Genomic DNA, 15,664 nt, shown 5'->3' with positions numbered 1-15,664 from the left:
ATCATGTAGAACTGCACTGTGTACAAATGTATTGAATTTGTGTGTAAATGGCATGATTGACTTTTTTTTTGTGTGTTTCGGTATGGAATTATAATCTCATTTAAACATCCAAAATGAATCCAGTCCTGATATTGTGTAAATAATCTGCTACATCAAGAAAGTCTATCTGCATGGGGATTGGTCCAAGTTTTTACACGTGTCTTTGCCAGAGGTCTTTATATGTGGTTGTCAGAAATATACCAGGGTCAGGAATGTATGAAGCTGAACAGGAATTGAAGCAGACGTGAGGACAGACAGGCACAATGAAATCTTTTTTCCTGGGATCTTTCATCTGTTGCCTCTTGCTTATTCTGGTGGAGGTCTCTGGGACTTACAACACACAGAGTAGGAATGCTGCTCGTCAGAAATCTGTTGTCAGACCTCCTCAGAGAATCCTTAATCCAGCTGGTAGGTCTGAAACATTAACAGAATTAACCCCAGGCATGATGTTGGTTTAAACGGCCTCTATTTTTTTATGTAATGAGTAATACTCTGAAACTGATGACAGTGAAATGAAAATGGCTTCTTAAGCTCTCAAACAGCAAATTGCTTATATTTACAATATATCAATATACCAGATTTTCACACCTTGCAATTATTTTAGAATGGCGTGTAAAAAAAAAAAAAAAAAGATTCTGTGTAAAATATATTTCATGACTTATGGAAGATTAAGGAAACACATTACCATTTTACAGTTTAGGGTGGTTTTAGAAATATGTTTTTAGTGAATGGGAAACAATTGACATCTAATTGGTAAAACTAGTGCAGAAATTGTTCATGTTGTAAATGACTATGGTAGCTTGAAATTGTTGTTAATGATGTAGAGAGAAACTTTAGCAAACAGCATTCAGTTGGAACTAATTGTTAGTTTTGAATTCCAGCAGAATGTTGTGTTTGTTAACCCATGTCTGTCACTTTTAAAGCTTAATTCGTTATAAGAAAACCATTTTCAATTATTTTAGTCTGGAAACAGTTGCACTGATTAAGAAAAGCTTTATACCTCGTCTTGTTTACTCTAGTAACTAGTGCATCAGCAAATGTTTGTTTGACTATAACATTATTTCAATCTTTGTTCCTTTTTTTTATTTTCTTCTTAAAAAAAATATAATCATTTAAAATTACCCTGAACCTAGTAGTGTATATAAATAAAATTTCTAAATTCCAAAGGTTATACATACTTGCATTAAATAACACCAATTTTAGAGATAATGTTTGCATGTATAAACATGTTTTTATTTTGCTTTTATATGTAAATGTTAGGGAATTGAGTGAAATACATCTAAAATATGCTTGTTTTGACCAGTTATGTATTGTATCTTTATTTGTACTTCTGTGTTACAGTATATTTCACATAGAAATTGGTGAATTTCAGCTAAGTAGCATATCCATCAGTTTTCATTTAGCATGAAATTGTTGTTGCAAATATTCAACTGCCTAATAGCTAAACAAGATAACATTTAAGAAATGAGCCAAAAAACATCACTCACCTACACCCTTTGCAGGTACTATTGAATAACTTGCTTTATCACTTCTCCTTTCTGGTGGCCAATAGTTCATGGCACTAATCACAGGTTTAATGGGTATCTACATCACCACCACCAGCAAATGAAGATGTTTCTACCAGTGGTATACCATGGACCCCTCCCTATCCTGCCACTGGTAACACACCACCAGGTCACAGTTCCTAAACGTACAATGGTTTATCATCAGTTCAAACATCCTCTGCCACCCAGGGCAGAGGATGACATTTACAAAAAAACAGTGGTCCCAATGTCACAACTTCAAATCAAAGATCTGACACCACCAGTTGTTTGCCCAAAACCTGCAACACCACAAATTTACAAACCTGACAAGACTACGCTAGCACAAGTGACCAAAACCACACGTCTTACTACTCAACCAGTGACCACTTTGCCAGTGACTACACAACTACCATCTTCAACTTTTCCCACTACTTTGTCGCTGGTGAAGGACCTGCAAACTGAACCACCTGTTAGTTCCCAAAGCATACTCATCACCAAGGCTGTGGAGACAGGTAGAATACTAATAAAACGTGATTAAAACATTTATGTTTAGCATAGAATGTGACTAACACATGCCCTTCAAAGAAACATCAACTACCACATTAACATTTTCACTTTCTAACATTAACCTGCCATTTTGTAGTCATCAGTTGAGAGTTTGTACATCTATCACAAAAAGTTTATTTGGACTTTATTGTTCTGTTTTGTACTTAACTAAAATGTCCAGTGACCTACAAAAATCATGTTTCCTCTTTTCGGCTCCAGCAACAGATTCCCAGTGTGCAAGCCGCCCCTTGGACCTGGTCTTCATTATTGACAGCTCCCGCAGTGTGCGGCCCATTGAGTTTGAGAAGGTGAAGATCTTCTTGGTAGATATGGTGGACACTCTGGATATTGGACCAGATGCCACACGTGTGGCTGTGGTAAACTACGCAAGCACTGTCAAGATCGAGTTTCTGCTCAAAGACCACCTTGACAAGGTCAAAATAAAGCAGGCCATTAACCGTATTGAGCCACTTGCAGCTGGCACCATGACAGGCCTGGCCATCAAGAAAGCCATGGATGAAGCTTTCACTGAGAAGTCAGGAGCCAGGTCCCGTTCAAAAAACATCTCAAAAGTAGCCATTATTGTTACTGATGGACGTCCCCAAGACCAGGTGGAACAAGTTTCTGCAGCAGCCAGGGCTTCAGGGATCGAAATCTATGCTGTGGGTGTAGACCGTGCCGACATGCGTTCATTGCGTCTCATGGCCAGCAATCCCTTGGATGATCATGTGTTCTATGTGGAGACTTACGGTGTCATTGAAAAGCTAACTTCTAAGTTCCGGGAGACACTCTGTGGTAGGAGCATGACTGAAATCAATATATTCACTTCTTAACTTCTTAATTTATTGGTAAACATGGATTCAAATATATGGATTCTAATGGAACACATATCAGCCATGTTATAAGTCAAATAAAAAAAAATATTGTTACAATTTAGTTGTTAAAAATGCACCATCCATGATGGCATTTACTCAGAAGAGAGGCTTGAGGGACTCTAAAGAAAAACTACATATAAACCAACCCTGAAGTCGGCTACAGGGAAGGCAGTATCTATCTTAAGTTTTTTGGTGCTTAGACATGTTAAAAGTCATATCCCTTTACTTGATAATGCTTTGTAATTTTCATTTTGTAATTATACCTTTTAAACCTGTTGATTGTTGGCACGTTATGCTGTACTATTGAAAATACACACAAAATCTGCAGATGCAACTTAGCATATCTGCACATCATCAAGCATGGCTATAGCCAAAACATAACATAAAACATAAAGTATCTTCAGAATAGACAATCTTTCAGATAGACAATCTTTCAGAATGTCTATCTGTAATGTATAATCAATAACAATTTGTATTTATTTATTTTTTAATCATATTATTCTTTCTCAAAGACACAGCATCTCTTACAAGCTGTTAAGATTTTCCTTAACATTAATGGTCATTGCAATACTGTAATTATTTTCATGATCTATAAGAGCTTTTCACCTCAGTGAAGCTATAGATCATAAATCACCACTCCATAATCAATGATTATGGTCCTATTTTTTTTTTTTTTTAGTAAACCAGGGAACAAGCAATAAAATGCTAGCTTTCACAAAAAGTTGCAGAAGAAAACTATGCAATGGCAAGAACCAGCTAATGCTTTTAATAGTAACAGTCATGTATTTTGGCCTAAGCTTTTAACCTACAGATATAACTTCTATACAGTGCAGTGGACAGTGATGACCATATTGCTGCTTCAGTAGCATCCCTGCCCCAAACCCTTAACCATGGCTCATTACAGGTCTGGATCGTTGTGGCATGGGACATGACTGTGAGCATATATGTGTCAGCAACGTCTCCTCCTATTACTGCCAGTGTCGGAACGGCTATATCTTGAATGAGGACAAGAGAACATGTTCACTGAAAAGTAAGAACTGTGCAAAAATTGTCTAGTACAGTCTAGTTCAGGAATGGACCACAGGACATATAACACCCTTTAGTAATGTGACAATTTGGAGTTAGAGGTTGTCACAATTAATGTCTCAATTTGGACAAGATTTGTAAAGCTACTTTGTTTAAATGTTTAACATGTCAGACCTCGCTGTGAAGTGACTGGTCAGTCTCCTGTTACACTATGTTCTGATTGGTCAGTGTCCAAAATAATCTTGCACTCATTGAAAATGGTTTATTCAGACTTGGGAGAACAATTAAATTAGGACTGGTATGTATATAGTCAGCATGTTAAATCTAACCAAGCTGAGACTGGCAAGCACAACATTTGTTCATTGGGCTACAAATTACCAGCCTTATAAGAGATAAATGGACCCAATCAGAAGGGGTTTGGTACAATGCATGTTGTTTAACAGCATGTATCAGTCCTTTGTCATTTACCCGTCAACTGTTATTGTGTATGATCTTTCCCAATGTCATGATTGTTCTTTCTCTTTGAGTTTAAATCAATTTCTAACTGATTCATCATGACATTTTCCCAGAAAATGTGTAACATTGTCTTGTGGCCACTGTTTCTGTCTAATGAAACATTCCTCTACCTACTAAACAATCTGTGCAAATAGATTCAAATTATTGTATTCAGTTACTTTTGGATGCTAAAATTATTGTTGTATTCCTGTTGTAAGAGATGAAGGTTGAAGTTATTGAAGACCCCTGTAAGTGTGAAGCCAGACTGGCCTTCCAGAAGCAGACGCAAGCCTCACTTCAGGATCTCACTGCCAAACATATCCTTCTAGCGTCCCTGTGTTCATCCTGTAATTATGTCAATACCTTTATAAGTACACTTATACCTAGATAAGTACACTTATCTCCATAACTCCTTCTGTACTAGCAGCCGTCATCCGGAAAGTGGAGCAACTTGAGAATATGGTGGGCCAGGCCTAGGAATGTAAGCCTTGGTGAGCAGAGGGATATTAATGTTGATTTTTGCTGAACGCTAGCCATGTAAAAAGTATTACTCACTTTGTCTGAATTTGTATTATTTTACCTTTTCCAGGATCATTCTGGACTGCTTGACTTTCAGCCACAAAGAACAGGAAGCAGTACTCATTCCCTCTCTCCCTGACAGACCACATATATCTATTAAATATTTTTGTGTTAGCATTGCTGATATCCTGCACCATAGTACATTAAAAGTGCCTTAAGAAAATTTACCAACAACATTATTAATGTTATTTTTATTCATTCTGATTTAGAACCTCACAAAAGTGACCTGCTGCTCAGGATTTATAAAAAGCATTTAGCCATAATTACGTAAAAAAGTTTTGTTTGTGTGTGTGTGTGTTAGTTTGTAAGAGCGTATTTTTAAATGTAGTCTAGGAGTGTATAAAATGCATATAATAAAAAGGATCATGTCCAATGAAATGCCTTATTAAAGCAATATTCAGACAGACCTCTTGGTATGCATTAGGAACGAATGTAGTTAAACCTGTATGTGCTACACAGCAAATCCATGGTAAATCTGTGGTGAAGTGAAGTGAATCTGTGGCCTAGCCAGTAAGGAAACGCACTTGTAATTAGGAAGGTGCCACTGAGATGCCACTTAACAAAGAACCATGCTGAGTGTTAAAAGTGTGCTGTGCTTTCACAATGACAATCACTTCACTTTCATTACAAATGTATAACCCTGACTACAATGATTCCAATTTCACTTTGAACACACTCTGCATTATAGGTCTAGAGAGCACATGTTATATTTTCTATCACTACTTTTACACTTGAATGGCAAGATGTGTTGAAAGAAATCTTCTCAGGCCCTGAAATTTATAGGAATGACCTGCCAACCCCACAACCCTTCCAGGGAGAACAGTGGCCTTTCATGAACACTAAAGTAAATATAGACAGAGAAGCTGACCTCCCAGACATATGGCACTCAGTCATTTTACAGCATTTCTTTTGGAAATTGACATTCAACCTACCGCATTTTCTCAGCATGTTTCAAATATATTTATGAGTGATTTAATTAAAAAATACCTGTCTTTACATATCCTGCTCTTTACTTTCTAAAAGACATGAATGTTATTATAAATGCTTGCATTTCTCTCTCTTCAACAAATTTATATTATTATTAAACATGACACCTACTAACTCAACAAGCCCATCCCCTGATATCACATGCAGTTGCCTTGGTTTAGGATCTACAACATATGTGATGATTGATGGTTACTCTTTCTCTAAAGAGGGATGTTTTTTGACTGTCTGTGCAAATTCTCACAGCAAGTATCAAAATATGTACCTTTTTCAAGAGGTCTGTAAGCCGTTCTCTGTTCCAGCAGAAATTCTTTACTGCGTTTAAAGGTCAAGCAAGAAACAGCCGATTCAGTAATAATCAGATTTCATAGAAATTTTATCTTTTGTGTTCTCTCAAAATATCTCAGAAACACAACCTACATCATATTTAAAGCTGAAGATACTGCACATTTATGAAAGATATTGAGAGGGGCAGTGGTGGCCTCGTGGGGGCAGTGGCGGCCCAGCGGTTAAGGAAGCGGCTTTGTAATCAGAAGGTTGCCGGTTCGAATCCCAATCCGCAAAGGTGCCACTGAGCAAAGCACCGTCCCCACACACTGCTCCCCGGGCGCCTGTTATGGCTGCCCACTGCTCACTCAGGGTGATGGGTTAAATGCAGAGGACAAATCACCGTGTATCACATGTGACAATCAATTTTTTTTTTTTAGAGACTGAGCAGTAAACCCCCTTCCAATCTTCCACCTTCCTCCCTCACTGATTGCTTGACAAAAAAGGGGTTTCATAAAATTTCCTTAAATTAAACAGTGATAAAACCAAATCCTTCTTTATGGTTCTAAATTAACATTTTCCAAAACTGAAAGTGTTTCAGTTGATATTGATAACTGTTCTATCTCCCCCTCCCAGTTAACATTCTTGTCATTTCTCGTTTGTTGGAACTCCCTACTTCACCGTCTCCCTCACAGAACTCTCAATAAGCTTCAACTGTTTTAGAAATCACTTCACTTTCACTTTTGTACCCTACGATTATACTCTTCCAACCATTTGAATGACCCTTCATCCTGTAGCCGGCTCAGTGCACCAGATACTAGACCCCCCCGACCCCTGCGACGAGAGTCGATGATCCATTCAACTGTGTAAGCGGGTCCCTCGTCTGTGATTTGTGCCGGCGCCGGATCCGGAGCCTGTGGATGAAGGGATGATGTGACGAATATGGCCGTTTGAAATCGGTGGCAGAGGACAGTAGGACAGACAGGGCAACCAAGTGGACCACCTTGGAAAAGCGATCCACTATGGTCAGGATGGTGGTCATTCCATTGGCTTCGGGGAGACTGGTGATAAAATCCAAGGTGAAGTGGGTCCAGGGATGACGAGGAATGGGAAGAGGGTGAAGGGGACCAACAGAGGGCGGCCCGGACCTTAGTCTCCAGGGACCACATGAGAGGGCCTAAGATGCGGTGGGAGGGAAGGATGTTTTTGGGTTCAGATGATGAGGGAGCGTGCTGTCAGGACAGGGTGTCGGCTTTTTGATTCTGGCTTGGATGGCATCTGGTGTCATGTGAAAAGGGTGTGTTGAAGGTTTGGTGAGGGCAGTGAGTGGGGCTGCAACTGTACTGTAGCCATGGATGAAGCGACGATAGAAATTCACAAACCCAACCGTTGCAGTTGTTTCAGCATCAAGGGTAGGCCCCACAATGCCACTGCTTCCAGCTTCTTGTGCTCCATGGCCACACCCTGGGGTGTGGGATGATAAAGACCAGGAACGTGGTGGAGCGCTGGTGGAAGGCACATTTTTCCAGCTTACAGTACAGCCAGTGGGCAATCTCTTTTGGACTGCTCTCAAATGTTGGATGTGGGTTTCCAGAGTAGGTGAGTAGATAAGAACATCGTCCAGGTAGGCATACACCCACCGTCCCAGCATGTCATGGAGAGCGTTTTTTTTTTTTATGAACTGCTGAAAGACGGCGGGTGCCTTACACAGTCCAAAGGGGATGACTGATGATTCGAAGGGACCAGTAGGTGTGATGAATGCAGTCTTTCGCTCGTCATCCTTTCGAATGCGGATCAGATTGTATGCAGAGTGCAGATCCAGCTTCGTAAAATACTTGGCACCCGAGAGGGTAACGAGGGCAGTGGTGGTGAGTGGCAATGACAACAACAACAACATAAATTTTTTTTATATAGCCCAAAATCACATACAGTATGTCTCATGGGGGTTTGACAAGCCCTACAGTTTACACCCCCCACACTTGACCCTTCTGCACACAAGGAAAAACTCCACACAAAAAAACTCTAGGAGAGAGAAAATAAGAAAGGAAGAAACCTTGGGAAGGAGTGATACAGAGAGGGACCCCCTTCCAGGGTAGAGTGAGCCTGCAAATGGTGTCAGTGCAGGGATTGTGATAAGAAAAAATAAGTCCTACTGTCATGGCCAACGCGCCTCCAGCCCGCTAGAGGGTGCCTCACCAGCCTGGGAGACGACGACCCGGAAGAGGAAATGGAAGCGGGCGGTGGCAAGTATAAAAGTGAGGTAACCCCAAGGAGACACGCCCGCTCTTTGTATGAGTTTACTTGCCAGAGGCGCTAGCTCTCTTACCCATGCCCCAAGATAATTGTAATTCCTGAAATCCGATCTTCGCCTGCCCACGACTTCGAGAATTGCCTGATTCCCTGGAAAACCACGAAAGAACCCCAACCAGAACTTCCTGGCTACGACCTCTGCCTGCCCCTGACCTTGAACCTGCCTGGCCCATCGGTTAAGACGGGATTCCATGCTCCCCTACCTTCCTGCCGCCCAAGACCGTCCAGTCCAAGATCCCGGACCATCCTGAAACCCGCCGTCCTCTGGTTCTCCTCTGCCCCGGTGCTTCCCAAAGATCCCGAACTGACTCCCCGCTGCGTTGCAGCGCATCTCCCAGGGTCCCAGGCTGGTGAATTTAACACTGTCTGTGTCTAGCAGGGTGACTGGACTTTATAATTGACACTGTGTCAAAATGAAGTGAAATGAGTGTCTGGGCCTTTAACAGAAGGCCCGAGATAACAGGTTTTCAGTTTGGATTTAAACACTGATACTGTGTCTGAGTCCTGGATACTGACTGGCAAGCCATTCCACAACTGCGGAGCTCTATATAAAAAGGATCTGCTCCCAGCTGTGACCTTCTGTACTTTTGGTACCAGTAGTGACCGCACCCATTGATCAAAGGGGGCATGGCAGGTCGTAAAGTACTAAATGTTCACTCAGGTATTGCGAGGCAAGACCATTTAGAGCTTTATAGGTCAAAAGTAGAATTTTGTTGTCAATCCTAAATTGATGGGTTACCAGTGCAGTGATTGTAAGACTGGGGTGATGTGGTCAAATTTCCTAGTTCTAATTAGAACTCTGGCTGCAGCATTCTGTACTAGCTGGAGTTTACTCATGCACCTACTAGAGCATACAGACAGTAATGCATTGCAGTAATCTATCCTTGATGATGTTGGTGTTTGATTTTCAAATGTGATTTTGTTGAGGCCGCGATAGCCGACGCAGGGCCTCAGTCCACCATCCTTCTTCAAGACAAAGACTGCCCAGTGCCGTTCTGGAGCGCCTCTGCCACAAACTGCCAATTTCTTTGCTTTAAGTGAAGTGAAGTGATTGTCACTTATGATAAACAGCAGCACAGCATATGGTGCACACAGTAAAATTTGTCCTCTGCATTTAACCCATCAGTGGGCAACAGTGGGCAGCCATGACAGGCGCCCGGGTGTGTGGGGACGGTGCTTTGCAGTATGCACACAGGTATTCCCAAAATTGCCTCTGTCTCTCCTGATTGGTGAGCGTGGTTCGCCCTGATTGTCTGGATGAGTGACAGTGGGTTGAGGTGGTGATGGAGGGGGTCTGGGAGTCCGGTGCACGACCGCAGTTGCAGCTGTAGTTCTCGGGTGAGCCAGCAGATGGCGGTCAATACGTAGAGCCAGTTGGATCAGGGCGTCATACGTCTCTGGCATCTCCTAGCTGATTCACGGGGCCAGTCCTTCATAATAAATGGGCGTCCAGCAGAGTCTTGGCAGCCAGGGTCCGGAATCTTGTGGTGAATTGACTGACGGATGAGGAACCCTGGAGCTGTGATGCAATGTCCTCCATGCCAACCGGATGGCAGAACATAGTTTTTAATTCTGCCACATAGGCTGGATTAGTCAGCAACGTGGAAGTGGGGGGCATTCAAATGCGCCGCTGCCAATTCCGTGGTGGGGCCAGTCAGCAGCGAGAGCAGTAAAGTGATCTGTGATCGGGGAAGTGGGGTAGCAGCTCCGGCCCTCCGGGAGAGCCAGACTGTGGGAACATGTGGGACGTGTGGGTGAGGAAGAAGAAGAGTCTAGTTGATGAATGCTGAATGAATGTTACTTCGTTTCCGTGTTGCTCCCGGTCACATGGGTGGAATCATGTGACACATACACTGTATAAAAAGACATATAACTTTTTTTTCTTACTGTCTGATATTAAATCATACAAAACCCTTTCAGATTTAGGTCCATTCGGATTCACAAAATAAGTTATATTTTTTTACAGATTTTTTAGTATTTTTTATTAGTAATAAAGGAACTTTTTCTGAAAAGTTTACATACATTTGCTTAGTATTTGGTAGATATTGCCTTTAAAGTGTATGACTTGATGCAAATGCTTTGGGTATCCTTCCACAAGCTTCTCACAACAGTTTAATGGAATTTTGACAGAACTGGAGTAATTGAGTCAGGTTTGTAGGCCACATTTACATTTACGGCATTTATCAGAAGCCCTTATCCAGAGCGACTTACAATCAGTAGTTACAGGCTACAATCCCCCTGGAGCAATTTAGGGTTAAGTGTCTTGCTCAGGGACACAATGGTAGTAAGTGAACCTGGGTCTTCTGGTTCATAGGCATGTGTGTTACTCAATAGTGTACCACCTTGCTCTCACAGATCTTTTCAGCTCTGACCATGGGATTGAGATCAGAGCTTTGTGATGACCACTCCAAAACATTGACTTTGTTGTCCTTAAGCAACTTTGTAACCAATTTTGCAGTCTGCTTAGGGTCATTGTCCATTTGGAAGACCCATTTGTGCCCAAGCTTTAACTTCCTGGCTGATGTCTTTTGTGAAGTGCACCAGTCCCTCCTGTAGCAAAACACCCCCACAACATGATGCTGCAACCTCCATACTTCACAGTTGGGATGGTGTTCTCAGACTTGAAGGCTTCCCCCTTTTACCTCCAATGGCCAATTATTATATATCAATAATTGTTTCGTCAGACCACAGGACATGTCTCCAGAAATTAGGGTCTTTGCCCCTGTGTGTATTTGCAAAGTGTAATCTTGCTATTTTATGTTGCTTTTGGAGCAATGCCTTTTTGCCTTTTTTCCCATGTTGTTTATACTTGTGTATAATTGTTTGAACAGATGTACGTGGCATCTGGCATCAGGTATCTGGAAATTGCTCCCAAGGATGAACCAGTCTTGTGGAGGTCCACAATTCTCTTCCTGATGTCTTGGCAGATTTCTTTAGACTTACCCTTGGTGTCACAAAATGAAGCAGTGTGTTGAGATGTGCCTTTAATCAACTCAAGTAGTGTCAGTTAAACTATCAGACACTTCCATAGCCATGAAATCATCATCTGGGCTTTCCCAAAACCTAAGGCATAGTAACCTTAGTGTATAAAAACATTTGACTTTGAAGAAAGTAATAAAAAAATCTGTAAAAAATTCTCTCACACATTATTTTGACATTTAGTAAATGGAAATTATTTTGGGAAACCGAACGGGCCTAAAACTGAAAGGGTTTTTTATGATTTATTATCAGACAATAATAAAAAAAAGTTATATGTCTTTTTATACAGTGTATGTAAACTTTTGGTTTCAACTGTATCTGCAATATTATCTATTAATGCACCGTTCTATTTTGCACAGCAGTATTACCCCTGTTTGCACTTTATGTAGCCTAGTTTGTCTGTGTCGCATATGTGCACTATGTCAGTATGTAACTTTGTTTAATTGTTCAAATGTTAAATGTAGCACCAGGTTCCGGAGAAACAATTTTTCATTTCACTACACGTGTGTAGCTGAAATGATAATAAAGCTCAACTTTAAATATGTTATTTATATTTTATAAGTACATAATTTTAATTTTACATAACTGTGTAATTATGGTGGTGTAATACTAATATATTTATATCATAATTTACTGTATAAACCCAGCCACTGGGGCTACACGTGACACAATATTTCTTGGTGCTGGTCCCAAGACCAGGGAGGATGAAGAAGTTAATTTAACTATATAGCATTGTAATTGGGGAGCACGGAGGTGCAGCGATCATAATGAACACCATTCCACTATAATAATATATTGCTAGTTCTTTACTGGGTTGGAACAATATCTAACTACTCATAATCTACATATTTACATTATCTTTCTATTTTTATCTGGCCATACTGTCATGTTATTTGTTTTTATCAGGGTTCAGGATCAGAGACACAGGTGCAGTTTTTGGCGAGGAAAGTGGTGTTATAGCAGCCCTGATGCTTGGATGGCTGTGGGGATGTGGGGAACAGCCATAGGAGATTGGGGATGCAGGCATGTCCTAATTGCATGTGGTTCCTCAGGGGTTGTTGCGTGATGGTCCTGACATGCTCAGTGGCGCGTCTCCAAGGAGCAGCAGATGGGGTCGCGTTTCTACAGCAGTGGGGTGTCGCAGTCCAGTGCTGGCCTGGTGAGCTGTGTCATCACGTGAGCAACCATGTGATGACGTCTGTGAATTGCTTCACTTGCAGCCGCTGTAGGAGACGGCACTGGGTCAAAAATTTGCAACATGGGAGGCTGGAGTGTCAAGGCGGCAGGGTGAGAAGAGTCAGGCAAAAACGGTTTGTACCAGAAGCCGTCAGCGTGGTGCAGACAAAGGCGAGATAATCGTCGGGTGCATTGCAAGGGTTGGGATTCATCAAGGGCGAAGAGAAGGGCAAGGATAATCCAGAAGGGGTACTCAGAAAGGCAATCATTTGGCAAGGTTTGAACCCTGAGACGAGGCTTCAATGAGTTTGTGGTGTTTGCCACCGTATTTTTATTTTTTGGGCCTGGGTCCCGCCTCCTTCTGGTTTGCTTGCATGGGGTGTGCGTGCGTGCCCTCTATGGGCCTGGAGCTGGGGTAGCAGCCGTGACTGTTTTATCTAGCACTTTTTCAATACAATATTGAGTGGACAGAGGATCAGAAACACCTACACCCCTTGCAGCCACAAATGTTTAGGTGGGATAAGGTATTCTTTTAATTATGCACACACACAATGGGTATGTAGGGTAGGTCACTGCATATGTAATAACTGGCATATTGGTTAAGAATAAGAAATATATTTGACATTTTTCCATTAAGATCCCACTAGTTGTCACTGTTGCTCCATTTTTGTTTGTTTCTCCTCATAGCTGTGTGATGCAGATGACAGTCAAGGTCACTGCATGTGTGTTGCACAGACATTGTGTGTGTTAATTAAGGTACTGCTTTATCCTCTTTCAAACCTGAAAATTAAGAAGCTGATTGAACCCTGTTCCTGAATGGAAGAAAAACAAGGTTGACCAACACTCATGAATCAACTGCCAGCCAACCTCGCCCCCCTTGAATAGAATGTGTTTTTCTGTTTCAGGCATCTATTTGCATTTCAGGAGGAGGGAAAAAGATAAAGTGGTAGAAGGGAGTGGGATCTTTGAGCACAACATCACCTATGAATCACGTCTGATAAATGCCTTACCATAATTTTATTTTTGCACTGACTTTTTTGCCTACCCCCCCATTCCCAGCTTTTTTTACCCACACCCTATCAATTTGTACCCAAAATAGAAAAAATGTGGAATGGGGGGTCTGTCACGGTTCCGAACAGTCACCCAACAGCTGCTGCTGCTGAAGCTCTAGTGAACTCATTCAAAGAGTTAAGGTGGTGCTGGAAAATAATAAAATATTTAATATTTAAACTTTGGCACAATTTGGACATTTTCACTTAGGGATGTACTCACTATGTACTCACTTTACAAGCTGTACACTACCCACTTTGAATCCACTGTACACTTTGTATCAAAATGTCATATTGTAATGCTCAGGAGCTGCTGAGTTCACACAGCCAGTGACAGTGCACCTGATTATGGAGTCCTGGTCCATCCAAGCTGAAACCAATTAGGGTCGATTGATCAGGATTCCATTAAGATCATCCAGTAGGTGTTACAGCATGGATGTTGACCAAACATTATATCTTGTGTTTGTTTTGTTATTTCCTGACATTATTGTCACATGCCTTCAGATCAGTTTCCGATCCTTGTGCCAGGTTTTCTTTATGATGTCCCGTCTCTGCACCTCATTTCCCCTTCAGCTCAAAAAACAAACAAATAATGAGACAGAGACAGAGACAGGAGAGACCAGAGAGAGACACAGAAGAAGAGCACCCCTGATTGTGTAGTCGCCAGTTGGGATTGCTGGAAGGCCAGCCCTTGGAGAGTGTCATGACGTGGCGGGGTGGCCATCTGTGTGACAGAGAACGTGCATTGATGAGCTGAGCCATGGCAAGTCAGCAGCCCCAGTGCCCTGTCTGCTGCACAGAACATCCACCCCTTCCAGCAGCCACTGATACCAGCTCACTACACATGCCCTACACCACCTCCATGTGTGACTGAGGAGACAGTGGTCGCCACCCACCTTCCCCACATGCTCACCACTGCCTGCAGTGATGCTCCCTGCCCACTGCAAGACCTGGCGGGCCATGCAGAGCATCCAGCAGCTTCCGATTACATCTTCGCCCCCATACAATCTGCAGGCGTTCAAGTGGAGCTGAAGCTCATGCAACCCCATACCATCAGAGATGTAGGCTTCTGAACTGAGTGCTAATAACAACTTGGGTTGTCCTTGTCCTATTTAGTCCGGATGACATGGCATCCCAGTTTTACAAAAAGAACTACAATCCATTTGAACTAAGCCTTGGCCCAGAGAGAATGCCTTCGCTTCTGGATCATGTTTAGGTATGGCTTCTTTTTTGACCTGCCGGTGTTTTAGCCAGCAACGGCAAATGGCACGGTGGATTGTATTCACCAACAATGTAGTCCTGAGTCCATTTTGTGATTTCCATCCCTGAAGCATTCCTGTATGTGATGTACCGTCTAAGGGTCCGAAGATCACAGGCATCCAGTATGGTTTTCCAGCCTTAGCCCTTACAGAGATTGTTCAAGATTCTCTGAATCTTTGGATGATATTATGCACTGTAGATAACATCAAATTCTTTGTAATTTTTCTCTGAGAAACTCCTTTCTGATATTGCTCCACTATTTTTGGCCACACCATTGGGGGAATTGGTGATCCTCATACAAGCATTTAACTTTTCTGGGCTTTTATTACTACCTGTCCACATTTTTTGTTATCAAAAGTTACAGGGGACAGTCCCCCTGGAGACACTTGAAAGTGAAGTGATTGCCACACGTGATACACAGTGAAATTTGTCCTCTGCATTTAACCCATCACCCTGAGTGAGCAGTGTGTGGGGACGGTGCTTTGCTCAGTGGCACCTCAGTGGTACCTTGGCAGATCGGGATTCGAACCGGCAACCTTCTGATTACGGGGGCCGC

The 15,664-nt window shown here is 42.1% G+C and overlaps 1 protein-coding gene across 2 annotated transcripts; it reads left to right on the top strand.

Annotated features, from left to right (window-relative positions):
• Positions 1-48: 48 nt before the first annotated feature.
• Positions 49-5,945, top strand: matn3a (matrilin 3a). Of its 2 annotated transcripts, XM_028953310.1 has the most exons (6): positions 49-447; positions 2,328-2,903; positions 3,888-4,013; positions 4,723-4,821; positions 4,926-4,995; positions 5,094-5,945. In XM_028953310.1, the coding sequence occupies exons 1-5, from the start codon at positions 303-305 to the stop codon at positions 4,979-4,981; spliced, it is 1,002 nt and encodes a 333-aa protein (XP_028809143.1). In that variant the 5' UTR covers positions 49-302; the 3' UTR covers positions 4,982-4,995; positions 5,094-5,945. The 2 variants fall into 2 exon arrangements, with proteins under 2 accessions (XP_028809143.1, XP_028809142.1); XM_028953309.1 differs by lacking the exon at positions 49-447 and having other exon boundaries at positions 801-2,903.
• Positions 5,946-15,664: the final 9,719 nt, after the last annotated feature.

The sequence above is a fragment of the Denticeps clupeoides genome, chromosome 14, assembly GCF_900700375.1.
Source record: "Denticeps clupeoides chromosome 14, fDenClu1.1, whole genome shotgun sequence".
Taxonomy (NCBI): Eukaryota; Metazoa; Chordata; class Actinopteri; order Clupeiformes; family Denticipitidae; genus Denticeps; species Denticeps clupeoides.
Note: the sequence above shows the minus strand (reverse complement) of the source record. Positions and strands in the feature narration are given on the sequence as shown.